The sequence below is a fragment of the Dermacentor albipictus genome, chromosome 1 (genome assembly GCF_038994185.2).
Source record: "Dermacentor albipictus isolate Rhodes 1998 colony chromosome 1, USDA_Dalb.pri_finalv2, whole genome shotgun sequence".
NCBI lineage: Eukaryota > Metazoa > Arthropoda > Arachnida > Ixodida > Ixodidae > Dermacentor > Dermacentor albipictus.
In genome coordinates, this window is record NC_091821.1 from 321772926 (window position 1) to 321792871 (window position 19946).

A 19946-nucleotide genomic window follows, 5' to 3' on the forward strand; every position below is an offset into this window, starting at 1 on the left:
CTTACACGCATGATGAAGGGCACAATGAATGCCTACACAATTAATAAAAACTGCCAAGTAGCTAATGTCATATTGCAATTTTTCATACAATGTCCACCAATTTGAGCAATCCAGCTGACGTGAGAATGGCATTATCTGCTATAGAAAAATGTTTTGCATGGCTGTTTCTGAGATCACATGGTACACATTAAATGTACTGGAAAAGATTCTGCCGATTCCGGACCCACCCTAGTGAAACAGGTAGCCAAACAGCTGTCATCATAAAATCTCTAAGTGACCCACTGCCATTGACAATATAAACTTATTGCTGATGATTCATTGTACATCAAAGGACATAGTATTTGACATTGTGCTTTAACAAAGACTAGTAGTACTGCACAACAGTGAAATGCTATGGAGCCTCAATCTTTGAATTATGGAATAAATTCATGCTGAAAGCATCTAGTATAGAGCCTATTCATACTGCATGCATGCAATATGGCTTCTGCCTATGAGCTCGAGGAAGTTTGTCAAACAACTTACAAAGGTAGAGAAACCACATGATGCAAAAAACGAAATAGCAACCACAGCACAAAAATGATAAATACACTTTAATACATGAATAATGACAATGTGAAAGCCTAGAGATGATTTGTTATGTCTTATGCAGTGCTAGCTCTCTTTAGTCAACCAGCTAAAATTCTTCACTTTAGCCAATCTGACGCTGTCTAGTAAGCTCTCGTGTGTAGGCGACACCTTGTCTGCATCTACAATTTTGTGCTTTTCGGGCTCTTGATCTACGTCCATGTCCACATCTGAGTCAGACTCAACCTGGCTCATGGCATCATCATCAGAACCAGTTCCTTCACTATGTCTCGCACCAAACCTGCAAAAGTAAGCACAAAAGATATGAATACTTCAGTCTCAAATGTAATTTTGTGCAAAGCAGCAACTATTGCTTTCCAGATGACTTTACTGAGAGAATGTGCACGTTGTAATCTACTACAACTCTACAGGTTGTAGTAGACTGCGTGTCCTGTCATGTTGAAAACATTCATTGCCATGGTTAACCATAGTTGGATAATGTCACAGTTGTGTTAGTATTATGGCAAGAATGATCAAAGGACTGCATAGTAAAAGGGGTAAAGAGTCCTCTTCTGCATGAATTTACACTCGTTGGTGTGAATACAGTTTTGAACCAGATTTATATGCCATCAGGCATTTGCCCCATTTTATCCTAGCTGTAAGTAGTGTTCAGCATTTTTGGTTTTTATTTTCCCAATGCGACACTTTCTTTTGCTTTTTTAAAGTATTTATTTGTTTCGATGAGGTTGCATCAAATGTTTCTCGGGCACAAATTTTTGCATCAAGCATTTCAGGTTTTTTTCTGTGAATACTATTTGGTTGACTATTTTTGTGGAGTTGATGCGCGATGAAAACTGCTGCTGAAACTACTGCTGATTCTGCTCTTCAATGCTGTTGCATCCAACATAAGAACACAGTTTTTGAAAAGCAATCTAGCAAGGGCACAATGATATGACGATACAGCTTGACCTTGATCTCACCAGGGCCACTATCTTGTACACGTTCGAAAAGCCGACGTTCGATTTCGCCTCACACGATTGGACTAGATTGGCCTACGCTGCGATATCGGTGCATCCTGGACAATCGCGTGAGGCAAAATCGAACGTCGGCTTTTCAAACGTGTACAAGATAGTGGCCCAGGCTCCTTGCATTGAAGTGCATGCACATGCTTGCAGCTGAACGCCGATCAACATTTTAACTGCCTAGTAAATTTGCTTTCAATGACTCTTTTCGGTTAAATCCAAATTCCAGAGAAATATTCTTTGTACTCTTCTCAGTTCAAGCTGAATGAAGATACTGAGCCGTAGCTATAGGTAGGGTACACAACAAGCACACTTCTAAATAGACATGCAGTTCCTATGGAACACCTAAAGGGACTGACAACCAATTTTCATGGTACCAACTTTTTTTAGTGCAATGGAAAGTTTAATGGCCAGAGTGTCTAATCATGAAGTAGTAACATGAAAAATGCTGTAGAACATTTTGTTATCAAAATTTTCCGATCTGCAGTGAGGATGAAGTTGTTCACTAGAAGCATACTGAAAACTGTGACAGGTGAGCGTGATAGCGATTATAGGCCGGCACTAATGGGAGGCAAACGATAAGTGTGGCTGTAGGTGTGAGAAAGTATTATATTGTTTATCAAGTTGATGTTCCCGCGATTCATGTTTTCCAAAGTGATAAAGTATTTCTGTTATAATAGCTAAATGTGTTTGCGGTTTCCTGTCCAACTACTTTGATATTTGACGAAAAATGAAACCAAGCGCATTGAAAACAAAACGACGCTTTTACATGTGATACGCTGTTTGTGTTGCTGTAACCAAGCATGCGCTTCTGATTTCCGATGTCGTCTCTCCAAGAACTGAGTGAGCTGGAACAAAGGACTTTAGCTCGCATGCGTGCTCAGATTTTAGATTCTTATGAAGCAGCACCTGCATGTCATGCTTCGGTGGACGAAAGCGGTAGCGGAAGCGACGAATCCGACTTGCACGATAGACCACCGTCCCTGCCACAAGCAGCGAGCCTGGAGAATGCTGATTGGTAAATGCTCACTCACACTAGGCCAACTCGACATCGATTTCGGTCTCCTGACTGCTGGTGACAGCATTTTTTCCTTCGTTTCAGCGCTTCTGTCACCCTCTATTGATGCTGACAATCTGCTGACGGTCGGTGGAGAGCTCGGCGTCGGCACCGTGTGACAGAGGCGCTGACACGAAGGCAAAATTCGCACCTACTTATGGCACAAGTCGTCGATGGCATCTTGTATCACAGGGAGATCATAAAACTCTGGGTAGTTGCAAACTCGTGCTCTACTCACGCGCGTACAACAGCATGTGCGCCGTCATGCATGTGAGATGACGCGAGCGCCGCTCGTTAGCGTGGACTTTCTTTACTTTGTAATACGCATAGAATAAAGTGCAAGCGTCTAATAATATGCTAACTGCAATTTTAAGCAATAATTATACTGTACTTAATGACAATTGACTTGTGTGCAGTAATCTCTTGACTTCATTTCGAATTATCAACCTTTCAACGCCAGGCCTCGCTACTTACTGGTTTTTCTGACGTTCTTTGCCAATTTAAAATTATATTTCCTACTTAAATCCCGAACAGCATGCTGGATTCTATAACTATAAATCATGGTCATTTCATTTCCATCAACATCTCACAACACATTCTGGCCAGTTGTCAGTCCCTTTGACATAGCTACAGTACACTGCATATGGAGGTATAGCAATAAAAATATGAAAGCAAACAGATAGTTCCAGTTTTATGCCGCTCCAGATTTCCTATAAGCATGAATATTTTCATTAAGCATGTGCCCGAGGAAGAGAAACGTAAGATTCAGTTACCTCTTCCGTTGTTCCTTTTTGCTGAGGAATGCGGACAGCAAGTTTTCATAAAGACTTGTCATTGGGGGCAACGCATGAGAAGCCACCTCCAGAAGCTGTGGCAAAAAAAGATGCAATGATTAAGCAAAATAACCATTTCCTTTAAGTTTAGTCATCCTATCCTATCTGCTAAAGCTGAATCACAACAGCTGAACATAGATTTATTTATTTATTTAGTTATTTATCACAGTACCCATAGCGCCAGTTTGGCATTACAGTGGGGGGGGGGGGGGTACATATATCATTGACAAATAAAAGCAGTTAATATAGAACACATGAAGATAAAAATTACAGTTCAGGGCAAATCGCTGACGAAAAAAAAAAAAAAAATGCAGAGCATAATCGTACATGCGCGAAGCGAAACAAAGCAGTTCTGGTGACGCAAGCACAAAGTACAGAAAGGAAATGCAAATCACAAGGCTGAAGCAAAGGCATCATTTGAAGATAGTGATACAACATCACGAGGTAACCTGTTCCATTCACTGACCATCTTAGCAAAAAAAGAGATCTTAGAAAGCTCTCTTCTACATCTATACTCTTCAATCTTAAGAGGGTGATCGCGCCTTGCAGAAGTGTACTCTAGTGCCTTTATGTAGCTATCACGATTGAGGCCGGTTTTAGAATGATATATATTGTTCAAAAATTTTAATCTAATTCTTTCTACAATCTTGAAGTGTATTCCAGCCTAAGTTTTCCTTTGTTTGGGATGCGCTGAAATACCGAGTATAATATTGAACCACAAAACAGGCTGCTAAGCTTTGTACTCTGTTTAGTTTCATTATGTCTGTCACAGTCCAGAGGTCCCAGTTGGTACAAGCATATTCCACTATTGGCTTTATGTTAGTGTTGTAAAGTAAGTTCCTTGTTTCTACAGAAAAGCATTTTGCATTTCTACGTAACATACCAAGGACTCTACACGCCTTGGCAATTATATAGTTAACATGACGGCGCCAGCATAGTTGAGGGGTCAAGTACACACCAAGATTTGTCCCGTTAATGCTATACGTACCGTATTTACTCGAATCTAGGCTGACGTTTTTTTCGAGAAAACAATGTGCGAAAGTGAGGGGGTCAGCTTAGATTCAAGTACCATGGTTTGACCGCTAAAGGCCCGGCCGCGTTAGCGGCATGATGGCTCGCCATGCGCCGATCTCAGGCTGCCTTGTGCAGGCGAGGAGAGAGTAGATGGTGGTACTTTTCTTATATAGGGAACTTAGCCGGCAAGGTTAGATTGTGTCACGTGATTACGGTGCCGGCGATTGCCATGCACTTTGATAATCCCTTCTCTCTTCCTCCCCCGAGGCGTGGGCACGGAGTTGGCAGTTTTCTGAAAGCAATCGTTCAGTGCAGTCATGTTGGTTGAGTTTTGGAAGTGTCGCGTCTTAACCACATGCTCGCGAAACACCTGGGCCACCTGTGCTTGAGAAGTGATGGCATCAACCAAGCGGTGCCACTACAGTGCAGCCTTTAAGTGAAAGGTCATTTGGCCGCGGAGAAAACTTCGAACCTGCAAGCTCAGCGCGAGTTCGGCATGCACGAAAAGAACGTGCAACAATGGCGCAAACAACGAACCGAACTTTTCAGCTGTGCAGCAACCCGCTTGGCGTTCACTGGACCAAAAACGGGCCTACACCATGAGGTGGAAGAAGTTGTCGCTGATTTTATCACAGAACAAAGGGAAGCAGGAATGCCTGTGACAACAGAGATTATCCAGACGAAAGCCAGGGAAGTTGCCAACGTGAAGGGTGTCGCACGAGCCAATTTTAAAGCAAACAGCGGCTGGGCGACGGGCTTTATGAAAGGGTTCGGGTTCAGCCTGAGACGATTGACCTCTGTGTGTCAGAAGCGGCCCGCTGACTTCGAGGAGAAGCTTGTCGAATTTCAGTGCTATGTGATGGACAAATGGCAGGAAAAGGGCTACCAACTGGGGCAAAATGCAAACGCCTACCAGACCCCGGTGTTCGACATGCCAATGGCACACACCGTGAACAAAAAGGGTGCGAAGGAAGTCAAACTTAGGACGGCGGGTTAAGAAAAGCAGCGAACGACAGTAATGTTGTGCTGCACCACCGATGGACGAAAACTCCCCCCATACATAATATTCACGCGCAAGGTTCTACCAGCGGGCGAAAAGTTCTCCAGAAATGTTGTTGTGCACGTTCACGACAAAGGTTGGATGTACAGCGGCTCGATGGAGGACTGGGTGAAATTGGTTTGGAGCACCATCCAGGGGCCGTGTTGTGCAAGCAGTCACTTCTAGTCCTCGATTCCTACCGTGGTCATCTGACTGACAGCGTGAAAAGCATGCTTTCTCATGCTGGGACAGACATCGCCATAATCCCTGGTGGCATGACTAGCGGACTCCAACCGCTTGACGTCGCCATTAATAAGCCCTTTAAAGATAGGCTTCGCAAGCACTATACCGACTGGCTTACGTAGGAAGAACATCAGCTCACCCCAACCGGGCGCATCAAGCGTGCTTCACTTGGCCAGCTGGCGAACTGGATCGCCGCGGCGTGGAATGAAATTCCAGATGACACAATCATTAGAGCTTTTAAAAACTGTTGTATTTAAAACGCGATGGATGGAAGCGAGGATGATGCTCTCTGGGATGAACTCAGCAACAAAGAGGACAGCGATGTTGCGGACGATGACGACGACGACGATGACAAATAAACTTTATACGTACGTGCCTATGGAGTGTGCGCTAACCCAATAAGAATGCTGGGTTTTGTGCAGATGAAACGAAGTTTTTTTCATGCGGCCTACATTCGAGGTAAGTTTTTGTTTTTCTGGCTTAGGACATATGGGGGGGGGGGGGGGGGTCAGCTTAGAATCGGAGTTGGCCTAGATTTGAGTAAATACAGTACATACGTGCGGTGACCTTTGTCTCAAAAAGCACATCTGCACAGTTTTATCAAGATCTATACCCATGCCCCATTTATCACACCACTCTGCAACATTGTCTAAATCCTTCTGTAGTTCACTCTAATCATCAGGACCTTTCGTGACACGATACAAAACGCAGTCATCCGCAAACAATCGGATAAAAGAAGATATGCCAATGGCAATGTCATTCATATATAACAAAAACAATAGCGGACCCAAAACCGAACCTTGAGGCAGCCCTGATGACACATCAGCACCATGTGACCGTTTACTACTACGCGTTGTGCCCTATAATTTAGGTATTCTTTTATCCATTCAACAACCGTTTTATTTATGTTGTACCACGACAATTTTTCCAGCTGCGAAGAGTGGGGAGCTACGTCAAAAGCCTTTCTTAAATCTAAAGAGATGCAATCTACACAACCCCCTTTGTCAAGGGTGGATGCTAAGTCGTGCGTTAATTCCCCTGTAAGCTGAGTAATACAAGCAAAACTGCTTCGAAATCCGTGTTGCTGAGGGATCAATGAGGAAAACAAATTTAAGTGGCTCATGATGTTGCTAAAAAGTACATGCTTAAATATCTTGCAAAGTACACTAGTCAGGGACACCGGCCGATAATTATACACAGATTTTCGAGGTCCTGACTTTGGAATGGGAACAAAATTGGCAATCTTCCAGTCTGCAAGCAATATTCTGCATGTCAATAACTTAGACTGCTGGCACTAGTGGTACTTAAACACTCAAATTGTAGTTGAATGCCTCTCCTGTCGAACACGATGTCATTCCTGGGTTCCCCTCCGATAAGCCCATAGTGAAACATTGGATCAGTGTTCGTTGCATGCGCAGTAAAAAAAGAACTGAAGAAGGAGCTAAAACATTATGATTTATCGAGGCTATCATGAACAAGAGCCCCATTGTGTTCGAGCACAGGAATTGACACTTCGTATTTTCTATTCCTTGATAAATTGCCAGAATTTCCTAGGGTTACTTTTTAAACTGGAATGAAAAGCATAAAAATACCTTTCGCATGTTATATTGCGGACTTCGCATCATCTGAAGCTTGTTGCAATTGTTGCTTTTTCTGGGGTGTCGCTTTCTTTCTGTGTGCCATGTATACTCGATTTCTTTTTCCCAGTGCCCTACGAACTTTCCTTGTGAACCACGGCTTACATCTACCTGTCATTGTCCATAACGGGACGAATTGGTCACGCAACTCGAAAGTCCTATATTTAAGTAAACTCCACACTTCGCCTACATTCAGTGACTCTGACAATGTTTCAAATGCGTCGTAATACGAGTCAAGTGCCGATGAGATTTCATTGACTTGAGCCTTTTGGTAGCTGTATATTTGTCTACCTGGGCTATTAGCGACCTTAATGTACACCAATTTCAGTTTACATAAAACAGCGTTATGGTCACTTATGCCAGACAAGATGAGCACAGGTTCCGTACCCACAGGCAAATTAGTAAAAAATAAGTCTAACACAGTACTCCCAACACATTACTCCCAACACATTACTTCCACACACATTAGGTATTGTGGCATTTTGCGTCCTATTAATTTCGGGTAAATTGGAATCACCACAAATCACTAAGGAGTCATAATTTCTCACTTTTAAATCTTCCACAAGCTTATTCGAAACCTGTACCTTACTGCCAGGAGTCCTGTAAAAGGAAGAAATCGCCAGCGATTTTTTATTTTTCAAATGAAGTTGTATCCAGACAGCCTCAGTAGAATCATCTGACTTGCTTAACATCTGCGACTGTATTGTTTGATCAACAAGAATAAACACACCACCTGCTTGACAGTCTCTATCTTTTCTATAACTAACGTAGTTGCTAGGGAAGACAGCACAATCTCTCTCGTTACCATCCAACCACGATTCAGTGCCCAACATCACAGATGGTTTACTCATGTCAATCAAGTTAAAAAATTCATCTGTTTTGTTTTAGGAGGCTTCTGCAGTTGATGATAAGGAACAATAACAACACGCCTTTCTCTAGGCTTTGTCAAACAACTCACACAACCTTCCCCACGAATTCGTCATAAGCATACTTGACTTTATGCAAGTAGAGTATGTCACGCTTAACATACCCTTTATCTGCCTAAGTCTGGTGTTCTTTCACATATTCATGATCATCAAGAAACAATGGTGGTGTAGGGTGCTCACAAAATACACAAACTAAGAACTTTTTTTTTTGACATCAAATGAGCATGCAACTTGCCCAGGGGATGCCATCTATCTATGTAAGCTAGATTGCTTTATGAGGAGATAGACATCAAGGGAGAAAGAAAAGATCCTCTAATGAAATATTGGGTTGGTGAATCTGGTTCACGAGGTGAGTGCCAGCATATGAGGTCAAGCCTACTACAAACCTGGTGCACTTCCCGGAAGCCGGAGAGTCCCAGCCTGCACTGCTCAGGAGCCTCAGTTGCCACAGCTGATCGACTCTCTTGAGCCACCAGAGTGCCGAATGGCGTGGGAGGCAGCAGTGACTCCAGTTTCACTGACTGAAACGGAGAGAAGGAAATATGTTCGAGCAATGACTTGCGATAATGCTTATACTTAGTTCTGGCACTTGTTTGCAAAGCCCCTTGTATGAAGCCCCTTGTATGTCATAGGTGACTCAGATGTGCACTACAAATTTAGCAAGTTATACTTGATGTTTGCTAGATTATGTCATCATTAATGAAGCCTCTTGGGTGTCATGCTTAATGACAAAGGGCAAGGAGCACAAAAAGATTAAAGGTGGGAAAAGGGGTTATTTTTGAGGCAGCAGCGTACATCCTAATCCAGAAATTGAGGAGCAAAAGCATGAACAAGCATGCACCTAGTATGACTGTTTTTGGTGTAGGGCGACATGATAGCCATACTATTTCTAGGTCAGACACGATGTTAATAAGAGCATGTCAGCTGACTCACAGCGATAAGACCGCCTCCCCGTCAGAAGCCTTTGTGGTCGTTCCGATGTAGATTAAAGTTTGGAAAGTAAGCTAAATGTTCAGTTTCTGTTAATACCAAAAAATTACTTGGGGATGACGAAACATGATTAGGTATCATCTTTTATTTCGGCAAGAAAGTGCATATGCTGGTAAAAATGACAGAAAACGAAAGTTCATTTCAAGGGGTGGCAATTGTACTACAGGGTGCTTTCGGTTTAGGAGATGATTGCTAGGTGGTGGATTCTTTTACCATTTTAGATGATGCGTCAGATGTGTAACGCTGCGATCTGATGAAAAGCGTTTTGAATTGCAGGGAAAATGAAATTGATTTGCACTTGGCAAATGCATGAAGGTGTTTTCGCACAATGTGGACGGCACTGGAAAAATCTTCACCCATGCTGTAGTCAGTTTCATTGAATTTACGATCACAAGAAAGAATTGTGCATTTAGCCTTATGATAAGTGAACGTAACTATAATAGGCCGGAATCAATTTTGGGCGAATTTACCAAAATGGTGGCGACGATCAATTTCTTTAGGATCTATGTTGGTATTTAAGTGGCTGCGATAGAGGTCAATAATTAGTTGTTCCGATTGGGCGGAAGTTGCTTTTGTGTTGGTTTCAGGAATGGTGTAAAATATTATGTTGTTCCTGTGCAAGTGATTTTTAGCATCATCTAAGCAGGCTGCAAGGCTGCAAACCAAGCCAGCTGTTTGTACTGTATCTGCCCGCAGGCTATCAATATTTGTCCTAATTGATGTAAGGCTTTGATAATGGCTTTCCAAGCGAGTTAGGTGTTGGCTTACAGCTGTTAATGTTTGTTCTGGCATTAGTACCTTATTTTTGAGGTCTGTAACCTCTGCAATTAGCTTCGACTATCCGGTAGTTAGTTCTTGCAATTCAGCCAGTACGGCAGTGACATCCGGACCTAGGTTAGATTTTACATCAGTCAGTAACAGTAGGCAGCGGATGTCATCAATGACAGCATGGCCTTCAATGTCTAAAATTATTTAAAATGTCTCAAAGTACTGCTTTCATTCTGTACCTCCAGCTCACATAGCTATATTAAAATGAGGTTGGGATATTGTCTTGTTATCAAAAACTTTTGAAATGCATTTTTATATAAGCTTTAACTGTCGGCAAGAAACAGAAAGAAGCGTTCAGAAAATGACATTTTTCTAATTATGCATCTAAATATAATTTTTGTTTGCAGGTAGAAAATATATATAGCATGGAGGTAGTACTTTTACAATTTGTGTCTCAACATACAAAATAGCAAAAGACAGGTTCCGCTCACCTAACTAAGTTCATTGCCGTGCTGTATCAAAACTATTTGTCGTAGTCGGCGATATGAGTCACTGGATGTGTGTCTATGGCACTGAAAACACAGCCATCACTGTCAATGCTTTCATACAGAAGCAAATCATCTTTGAAGCTTAATGACTCAATAAAATGAAAGCTCTGCTTTCATAACAGATGCAGCAAAACGTGACTGAGTTTTGCTATTTCTGAAATCTCATCCAGAACGTCAAAATTGATTGAACGAGCCTGGCTTGTTACCGGCACCTAGAAAGAGCGGCCAAATAAGAGAGACTTATTCATGGCACTTACTTGGGGGGGGGGGGGGGGGGGGATAGATAGATAGATAGAGAGAAAGAGAGAGCGAGTAAGACTTGCCCACGGCACTTAGGGTTTAAGGCAGCGTGTTCACAGCAGCTTAGTCATTAGGACTGCTATGATATTGCATAGAATTAGTTGCACTGCCATAACATAGAACATTTACAATAAAAAGTTTGATATAATGAGTTAAACCTCGACATGATGAACCTTATACATTACATAACATATAGACGTTTTACATTATAAAAAGTAGTTAACTATTTATAACGTCTCGTTCATAGAACACCTTGTATTTAGAACCACAATAAATCAAAGTGTGTTTACACACTATTTCAATATATAATGAAATTTCAGTGCCACTGCAAAGGAATATCAAGACAATAAATGGAAACTTCCATGGATGCTGATGGTTAAATGGTTGAATTAAAAGCGGCTGCTTGCTAATGCACCTCTGAAATCCCACCTTCAAAGGCGACTGCTGTAATAGAGCAGCACCATGTTCCATATAAAGTCCAAGTGCGGCAAGATCCCATCCTGCGCCACGCTGTATGCTTTCGGAGTGAGCGAAAGCACACGAAGGTGAGCCTAGAGGATGGTGCCTGGATGAGCGCAGTCTTGCTGCGAAAGCAAGGGGCAAGTGGAGGGACGGGAGCAAGCTCGTGGTAGTGCCATCAAGTGAGTGAGAGGGGAGGAAGTGGGGGGCAGGTTGGCACGCATCTTCTTTGGCCACTTGCGGCTGAGCACGTATGCAATCTGCACACCCTGCTTTAGAGGTAATCTGCCACATCCGCAAGGAGTGGATGTACAAAGATGGCGTGCAATCATGCGCCCTGTCTTCCCAAGCATTTAGTGCTGGAGGTGGCATAATCTCGAGTTTTGGAGACGCATTGAAGCATGAAGCAGATGGGGCATTTGCTTCTCGCTGCCAGCGCTTTTCACGATAGAGTCGTACCACTGAGGACGACACTATCAGCCACAGGGGCAGAGCGAAAGTGATGCTGGCTTCGCTTTGTATCGCTGATGTGAAGATACTGTCGACACGGCATGAAATCACACCTGCATCGCCGACTCTCAAATTTAACAAACCAATCTCTTTTCTTATTCAAATTTGTTTTTTCCAATTGCCCTAAAATTTATCAAAATTCGTGACATCTTCCGTGTCATAAAAATCCATCAGCAACTGTATTTATATTTGCATAAAAGGCCTAATTGCAATATAACGAAATTCCGACATAAGATAGCAAATTGCTGATTTTAGTGACTTCATCATTTTGAGGTGTACTTAAATGTCATCTAGGAACAATCTACAGGGTTTGGTAAGCAGGATTTATTCCAGATATACCACTAAATATTATGTATGCAGGTTGTTCAGTGCATCTACTAAATTTACCCAGAAGACAAGTACCTGGTGTCCCTTCACAGCTTCCTTTTCCTTGGCATCCTTTACCCAAGAATACAGTTCCTGTAACAAAAATGTAGAAAAATAATTAAAACATGCCTCAAAGCAATCAATGGTGATAGCTTTCAACCAAACTCTTCAGCTTTTCCAGACAACCCTAGATTATATAAGGGTATGCTGTGCTGGAAAACATTCTCGCGTACAGAGTGTTTCCAGATTACTTTTGCATTTGTTTTTGAGCACAAGCCTTTCCTAGCTACGGCACACTGTTATTTCAGTAAACACACCTGCTCTTTGCTGAGGAAGCAGAGTCGCTGCAGAGCATCACCGCATGAGCTGGCTGAGTTATTCAGCAGAAACGTGGCTGCTCTGACTGGCTGGCATTCAGAAGGGACATCACTGGTCTGTAAGGAGTCCTTGGTCCTTGGCTCGAACAGAAGCACTGTGACCATGGCACAAAGAAAGATGGGGAGTGAGAATTACAGAGTGAGACCAACTACTGACGGCAAGCAGCTGAGGAATTAAAGGGCCCCTCAACAGGTCTACTCATTTTGAGCTGACAAGCACAGTGCATACAATGGGCACTAACGATCATGCCTGCAAAGTATTACATCACTAGGTGCCGTAGAGAGAGCTGAAGTTTCAAACCAAACGCCGTTTTTTCTTCTCATGTGGGCACCACGCTCCCAGCCAAAGAGTCAACGTCAATCGTGCAAGTGCACCTACGTACATTGCCGTGGTGTGATGTCACTCATAATGACACGCGACTTCGAGAATCCTTCAAGGCAACATCAGTTATTAGTTTAACCTGTTGGCTCAAGAGATGGAATAAAGTTTAGAGAAATAATAAAACAGACAAACCAAATGTTTGTGCGTTTTTGTTTTACTTTGTACTGTAGCAAGAGAGATGTACTTCCGTTTTGCTTGCTTGTTCCCATGTCATGCAATTTTGCATACAGAGAACAAAACTATGTAGTTTTCTATCGTGTTCCAGTGCCGCGATCATGCTCTTTCATCTTCTCGCGCCTGCTTCAGTGGCTGTGATTGTGGCACTGACTTATACCACTAATCAGGCGTTCTCGGGTAGAGTGTGCAAAATCATCTGCTGTGTGAAACGAGACAAATGCAACAGCTCGCACGCGATACGGTCATTGGAAGTGCGCCACTCAGCAAGAGAGAGAGAGGAAGAGAACTCGTCACGCGATCCTTCGGCTCCGGTATGGGAGAAAGCAGGGAAGGATTTTTGCTTGAGGAGGCTGGACAGGGCAAGTTGAGAGAGTGTCTATGCTGGCGGTGACACTCGCCTCCTGAAATCATGGGTTTGCAGTACTACAAATATTTCTATCTCTGCTATTAACAAAATAATTTGAAAGATTCTTATGGTAGAAGACTCCTTAGAGGGCACTTAACTTCCAGCATATAACCAAAATTTGATTGTTGATCTGGTGAGGGCCCTTTAATACATTTACACAATTCTAATGCACTCCTAAATCTAATGCGCCCAACTGATTTAAAGTAAGAAAAAAAAATTGCACTTGAATGCACTAACATGCCCAGATTTATAAAAGAAAAATACAGCATGCCCCCTACGCTCAGGATCAGACAAAAGCCAGACATGCAGTGTTCACCTTCACAGGATTTTTTTTTGAAGTGAACTTTCATAATGAAAGTAGTGCATTATTGTCATCATTTGCACTTCACTAGGCCACAGATAGATGCACACAGGAGCGGTATTCTTTAGTTATCACGTTTACAGACACCACTATCACTTTCGAAATATATTATGTGACTCTGCATCGGAATTGTTGAAGCATCCAACTGACAACATTCCTGGCACTGTGTGCAGATAGCAAGCTTGGTACAGCGACAGACACTCTAGCGGCCTTTTACGCGAACACATACAATGCCGAGTTGTGCCAAATCTGGTGAAAGTGATGGTATCTACAAAAATTATCGTTTGAGAATACAGCTCCAGATTGCAGTTGAGCACATTACCTACAGCAACCTTCACGAAAATGTGCTTTCCTGCCATCTTGTGATGACGATAATGTTGCCTCTGACAGTAAACTGCCGCAAACATAGTTCTGATTTCATATCCGATTATAATGTGCAGGCAATTTTTGGACCCATGTTCTCGGAAAAAGAAAGGTGCCTATTAGACTCGTGTACATAGTCAACATACAATTTTTCAGACTCTGTAGGAACCACGAAAAATTAAATGCATTCCTTTGAATGTCCTGAAGAGATCAAATTGCCACAGCCATGTCCTCAATAGCTTGAAAGGCCAACCAGTACAATTATCAGATGTCTCGGTGCTTGTACCGCATGCCTGTGTATAACTAAGAAACCCATTTTGTCTTGTGACAGTGGCCCTCTGCACTCTTGGTATGCTTCACCGCAATACTCTGCCTATGCTTGATTGCGTAGCAGTATTGTATTGAGGCGAAGCTGACCATCGAGCAACACTTCAAGCATCTCGGTGCTTGTACAGTGAACAGAGATGGTGGGTGCAGACATGTATAATTAAGGAACACATGTTATGTCCCATAACAGTGGTCTCTTTGCACACTTGATATGCTTGATCGTGTAACACCACTATATTGCGGCAAAGCCGACTTTCGGGGACCGTCATTATGCAATGCTTTGGACATTTGCTGTGCTTTCCACGCTTCGATGACAACGGCGAAAATGATGAAGGCGGAGTTGGCAGCATTGCAGACAGCAGCGAATCCTTTAAATTAAGAACACTACACCCAACTGCAGGAAGCTTGACAGCGAACATTAAAGTGGCTAGGCCTAACGATAGCACAAAACGACTACAACGGCTTCCAGTGGATCAGTGCATGAGAACGATGGTTTGAGGCTGCAAGATAATCAAAGTGTTGGCAGTGATGGCTTCAATTAATTTCATTTTAGGCTTTCAGTCCCGACAAAAAGTGAAAAATAAAAATCGAACGGCAATGGGCTTCAGAGCGCAAAATTTCAGACATTCTTATATGTACATAGGCTTTATGTGGCGGTGCCATGAAGGCGTCTAACTTATCAGGCATGTCTGAAAAATCAGAAGTTGATTGAATGGCATTACACACTCTGATGTTTGGAGCACAGCTTACTTGAGTTGTTGCTGCAAAAGGCTGCCATCATGTCAGAAGAGATGTCTGCTACCAGGCAGGTAACTGTGCAGTCAAGTTCCCACAGAACTGTACAAAACAATGAATACAGATGAGTTCCAGTGGTCAATCCGGATGACAGTTCCTTGCTACATTGTGGAATAATTTCTTACTGGTTGGTTCAAAGCTTGTATGTATGTTCCACTGGTTATTTCAAAGCAACATGATTTCAGGCAAATCACTCTCATTTGCTTTGCAATACGGCTCCTCCAGAACAATCAGTGACAATTGTGATGTCACATACTGAACAACACCTGCAGGGGATAATCATAATTGTGTACTCTGCACAAGGCTACCCCATCTAAAGATGATAGATAGGCACTTAGCCACTAATAATTAGTATGTTCTTATTCTCATTTACCCTTTAGCAGAGATGTGATGTGTTTAGGCAGAACTATGAAATGTTTTTATATAAATATAACTGTCCATTCAATTGGTGTCGAAAGTGCCTATCTATTGGGCAAATTCAAAGTAAACAATAACACGCCAATTATTGTTAAATTATTGTTAAATTTTCACACTTCGAAGTAAAAGAACAACTCCTTTCACATGGCAGGAAACTGAAGGGCCTGGAATTTAGAATTTTCGATGATTACTCTCCTAGCACTCTAACAGATAGAAAGCATTTAGTCGAATTCGCCAAGACACAACAGAAGCTGTTGAAGCTCCAACATGACAAACTAACTGTTGGTAAAAAAACTTTACATGTTTGATAGTAACACCCAAAAGGTTGTCCCCCACCTTTTAAGTGCCTAGGCCCAGCAATGCTAACTCGAAAAATGTCTTTTTGTTCGTCTTCTCTAACATTAGAAGCATCTTACTGACACTTCATGCTCTCAGTAATCTTGCCGACACAACAAAGTCTGATCTAATCATAATTATGGAAACGTGGCTTAACTCTAGAATAGAAGCCTCTAAAATACTCCCACTTTTTCCAAACTTCAATATCTTCAGGCATGATCGAACTAACTAACTTCATGATGGCGTATTCATGGGCGCACATAAAAACCTTCAGTGTATTGAAATTAAGACATCCTACTCCTTAGAAATTCTGTTTGTCCTGTGTAGCACCTCTTACCCACACACAATAATCGCAGTCTGCTATCACCCCCCTGGTAATCATCCTAACTTTGCTGCAGAATTCCATGAAACATTGCGTTCAGTAACTGAATTACATCCCAACTCTCCGATATTACTGTTTGGTGATTTCAACTTTCCCTGCAATAAATTGAACTAGCATGACATCAGCAACTTTGCAACACAGTACTGAAAGCGATTTTGTCAACTCATGCTTAACCTTTGGATCAATGCAACCTGGTCACTGAACCCACATGCCAAAATTTTAATTCTTCTAACATACTTGACCTCATTTTCGCTTCTGATCCTGACAAAGTATATGCACTGACGCATTTGCCTGGTCTTAGTGACCATTCCATAATCTGTGCATCACACTCCCATCAGCTTACACAACCTACAAAGATAGCCAAGGTGATCACACTGTATAACAATAGGAACTGGCACTTGCAGATTTTGCTGCTTAATTTCACCCCAATCTTTCGATGTGTTCTGTCAAGGCTAATTGGCTTTTTTTTCTAAAACAAAGTGCTTGATGTCTTCGAAAAATATGTTCCCATTATCACACTAACAGGAAAACATTAATCCTTTGGTTTAATGTCACACTAAAGCATCTTAACAATAAAAAGAAAAGGCTTTTTAGCTTGGCTAGACAGTTGAACAACGCATGCACATGGAATAAATATACTACACTGCAGAAAAATAATTCGAAACTCTAGCTAAAAAAGAAAAACGCAATTTTTTTTTTTTTTGCAAGCGCCGCTGTTTATGGTAAGAAATAGCTCCCCGAAATTCTGGAAGGTTATTAACCTTAACAACACCCAGCCATTAGCTCTGTTTGATGAGCAAAACCATCGCATTTCTGATCATGAAACTGCCAAACAACTTAACCATGCTTTTCCTTCTGTCTTCACAATTCAACCTGATAAAACATTACCTCCCTTCCCTTATTTTGATCATGCAGTCATGCTTGATGTTACCTTTTGTCCTTACGGCATTAAAAAACTAATTGATTCATTTAAATGTATGTAATCGTTGGGCGCTGACAAAATAAATGCAAAAATGACAAGAAACACCAAACAACTGTCAGTGCGTTTTATTGCTGTTTTTCAGCAATCATTGTCATCAGGGCTGGTCCTGGAAAACTAGGGTAGGCAAGATTGTTCCAGTCCCCAAAAAAGATCCTCCGCCACTGTGCAGTATCATCATCATCAGCCTGGTTATGCCCACTGCAGGGCAAAGGCCTCTCCCATACTTCTCCAACAACCCCGCTCATGTACTAATTGTGGCCACGTCGTCCCTGCAAACTTCTGTGCAGTAGTTGTGTCCTATTTCACACACCAGTATTTGTGGCAAACTAATGGAACATGTTATTTACTTTCAGATTGTAAACATTTCAGTATCCAATAACCTATTTCATGCTGCTCAACATAGCTTTCGTAAAGTCTTTCATGTGATACTCAACTAGCTTTATTTTTTCATGATCTAAGTTCTAACCTCGATTTGAATGTGCCTGTAGATGCCCTTTTCTTAGACATTGAAAAGGCACTTGACAACGTTCCACACAAACGGCTACATCTAAAACTTTCCCGCATTAACATTAATCTATTTGTACTAGACTGGATATTTGGCTTTCTCACTAACTGGCAACAGTTCGTATTTGCTAACAAGAACTCATCAGAACGATCGCCTGTACTTTCAGGCATACCACAAGGCATAGTTCGCGAACCACTACTCTTTCTAATTTACAATAATTACCTTCCTACTGAGATCTTTTCTAAGCTTCGATTGTTCACAGACAATTATGTAAATTATTGACAAATAACTAACAGTTCAGATGTGGAGTTGCTTCAAAATGGCCTCAAACACATTAAATTATGGTGTAATGAATGGCTGATGTCTTTATAAAAACATTACTAATTTTTTTCCGTTGCAGACGGCATCACCAATCAGGGAAATACATTATATATGGCTCCAAGACATCATTTGTTGAATCATATAAATACCTCGGCATAACCTTTTTAACTACCCCAACTTGGTCACATCATGTCTTTAACATAGCCAATGCTGTGAATCAAACCCTTGGTTTTCTCCGCTGGAACCTAAGACTCACCCCCCCCCCCCCCCCCATCAGTAAAATTACCTTATTTAATCTAATATGCACTTTTTTCTGATAAACTGGGTCCAAAACCTGTATGAGCATTAGAATTGAGTACGACCCTAAATCTGCGTTACCATGTCGCCATTGCAAACTTCAAAATGGCCACCTCGTACACCTTTCGAGTCTAGCTGCGATAGCTTCCTCCATGTGCTGTAGTATGTGTGCTTAAGTTAGTTTATTGCCAGTCTTCCCGTTTTCAGTGCCAACTGTGATGACACCCAATCAAAAAGAAAGTGATCGCATGTGCGAAAACGGACGAAAATCAGGCTACATTACGGGTGTTCGGAGTTCCCGAAACTTGGGTGCGAGATTGGCGATCTACACTGGCGGTTACCGCTTACAGCGCGGCTGCATGGCTCCTATCTTGAAAGCAATCTGTGATGGGGACAGAGTCTACGCGTCTTGGCGCACGGCACCGCGCGGCGTTCTCGTTGCTTAGGTCATGTTGAAGAGAGAGGCAGCATGAAGGTCAATTCGCTAGCTCCTGCTACCACACTTCCTCAATCGAGCGCTTTGATAGCAAGTTTCTGCGGTCATTGAGTGAGACGAATTCATATTTGCTTGTGCGAGCGTGACACCATGCTTGTTAATTTAGTTTACAAGCAAATGTTTACAGGTGTATACAACCGATAAAATTACTATCCCTACTTTGTATAGCTGTCTGCTAATTTGCTATTACAATTGATGCTTTGCCTTTCAGGCAAAACTGCAACTTTTTTTATTTATCGCAACTTTAGTGCGTTGGAAATAAATACTTGTTTTTCCAAATGAGAGAAAGTTGTATTTATGTATGAAAGAATGAGGTGCGTGGTACTGTAAAGGACTTTTCTTTTTTAGTTCACATAAAGCAGGTGCATGTTACAATCGAGGGTACGTTAGAGTCGAGTAAATATGGTATTAGCGTAAGTCACATATGTCCACCCTAAGTTAGAATATGCATCCTCTGTCTGGGATCCTCATCAACAAAACCTATCTAATACACTTGAATTAGTTTAAAACCAAGCAGCCCGGTTTACTTATTCTGAATGTTCTTATCATGCAAGCGTTTGTGAAGTAAAAACTCGTGCAAGTCTGACTAATCTAGAATTGCGACGTCATTTCCAGACTGTCTTTTTCACAAATTCTATCATGCGCCACTTTAAACAGTCAGAGTCTAATCATGAAGTGGTAATGCAGAAAACAACGTGGAACATTTTTAATCTGAGGATGTAGTCGTTCACTGGAAGCATGCTGAA

General features: G+C 42.0%; 1 protein-coding gene across 1 annotated transcript in view; it reads right to left on the bottom strand.

Moving 5' to 3' along the window:
• Positions 1-573: 573 nt before the first annotated feature.
• l(2)05287 (WD repeat-containing protein l(2)05287) overlaps positions 574-19946 on the bottom strand; it is a 74608-nt gene continuing 55235 nt past the window's right edge. Inside the window, exons 14-19 of the mRNA XM_065453133.2 lie at positions 15420-15506; positions 12594-12748; positions 12313-12369; positions 8722-8856; positions 3417-3511; positions 574-865 (exon numbers count right to left, since the gene is read on the bottom strand). Of these exons, the coding sequence (XP_065309205.2) occupies positions 652-865; positions 3417-3511; positions 8722-8856; positions 12313-12369; positions 12594-12748; positions 15420-15506 (743 nt within the window). The 3' untranslated portion in view covers positions 574-651. The remainder of the gene's footprint in view (positions 866-3416; positions 3512-8721; positions 8857-12312; positions 12370-12593; positions 12749-15419; positions 15507-19946) is intronic.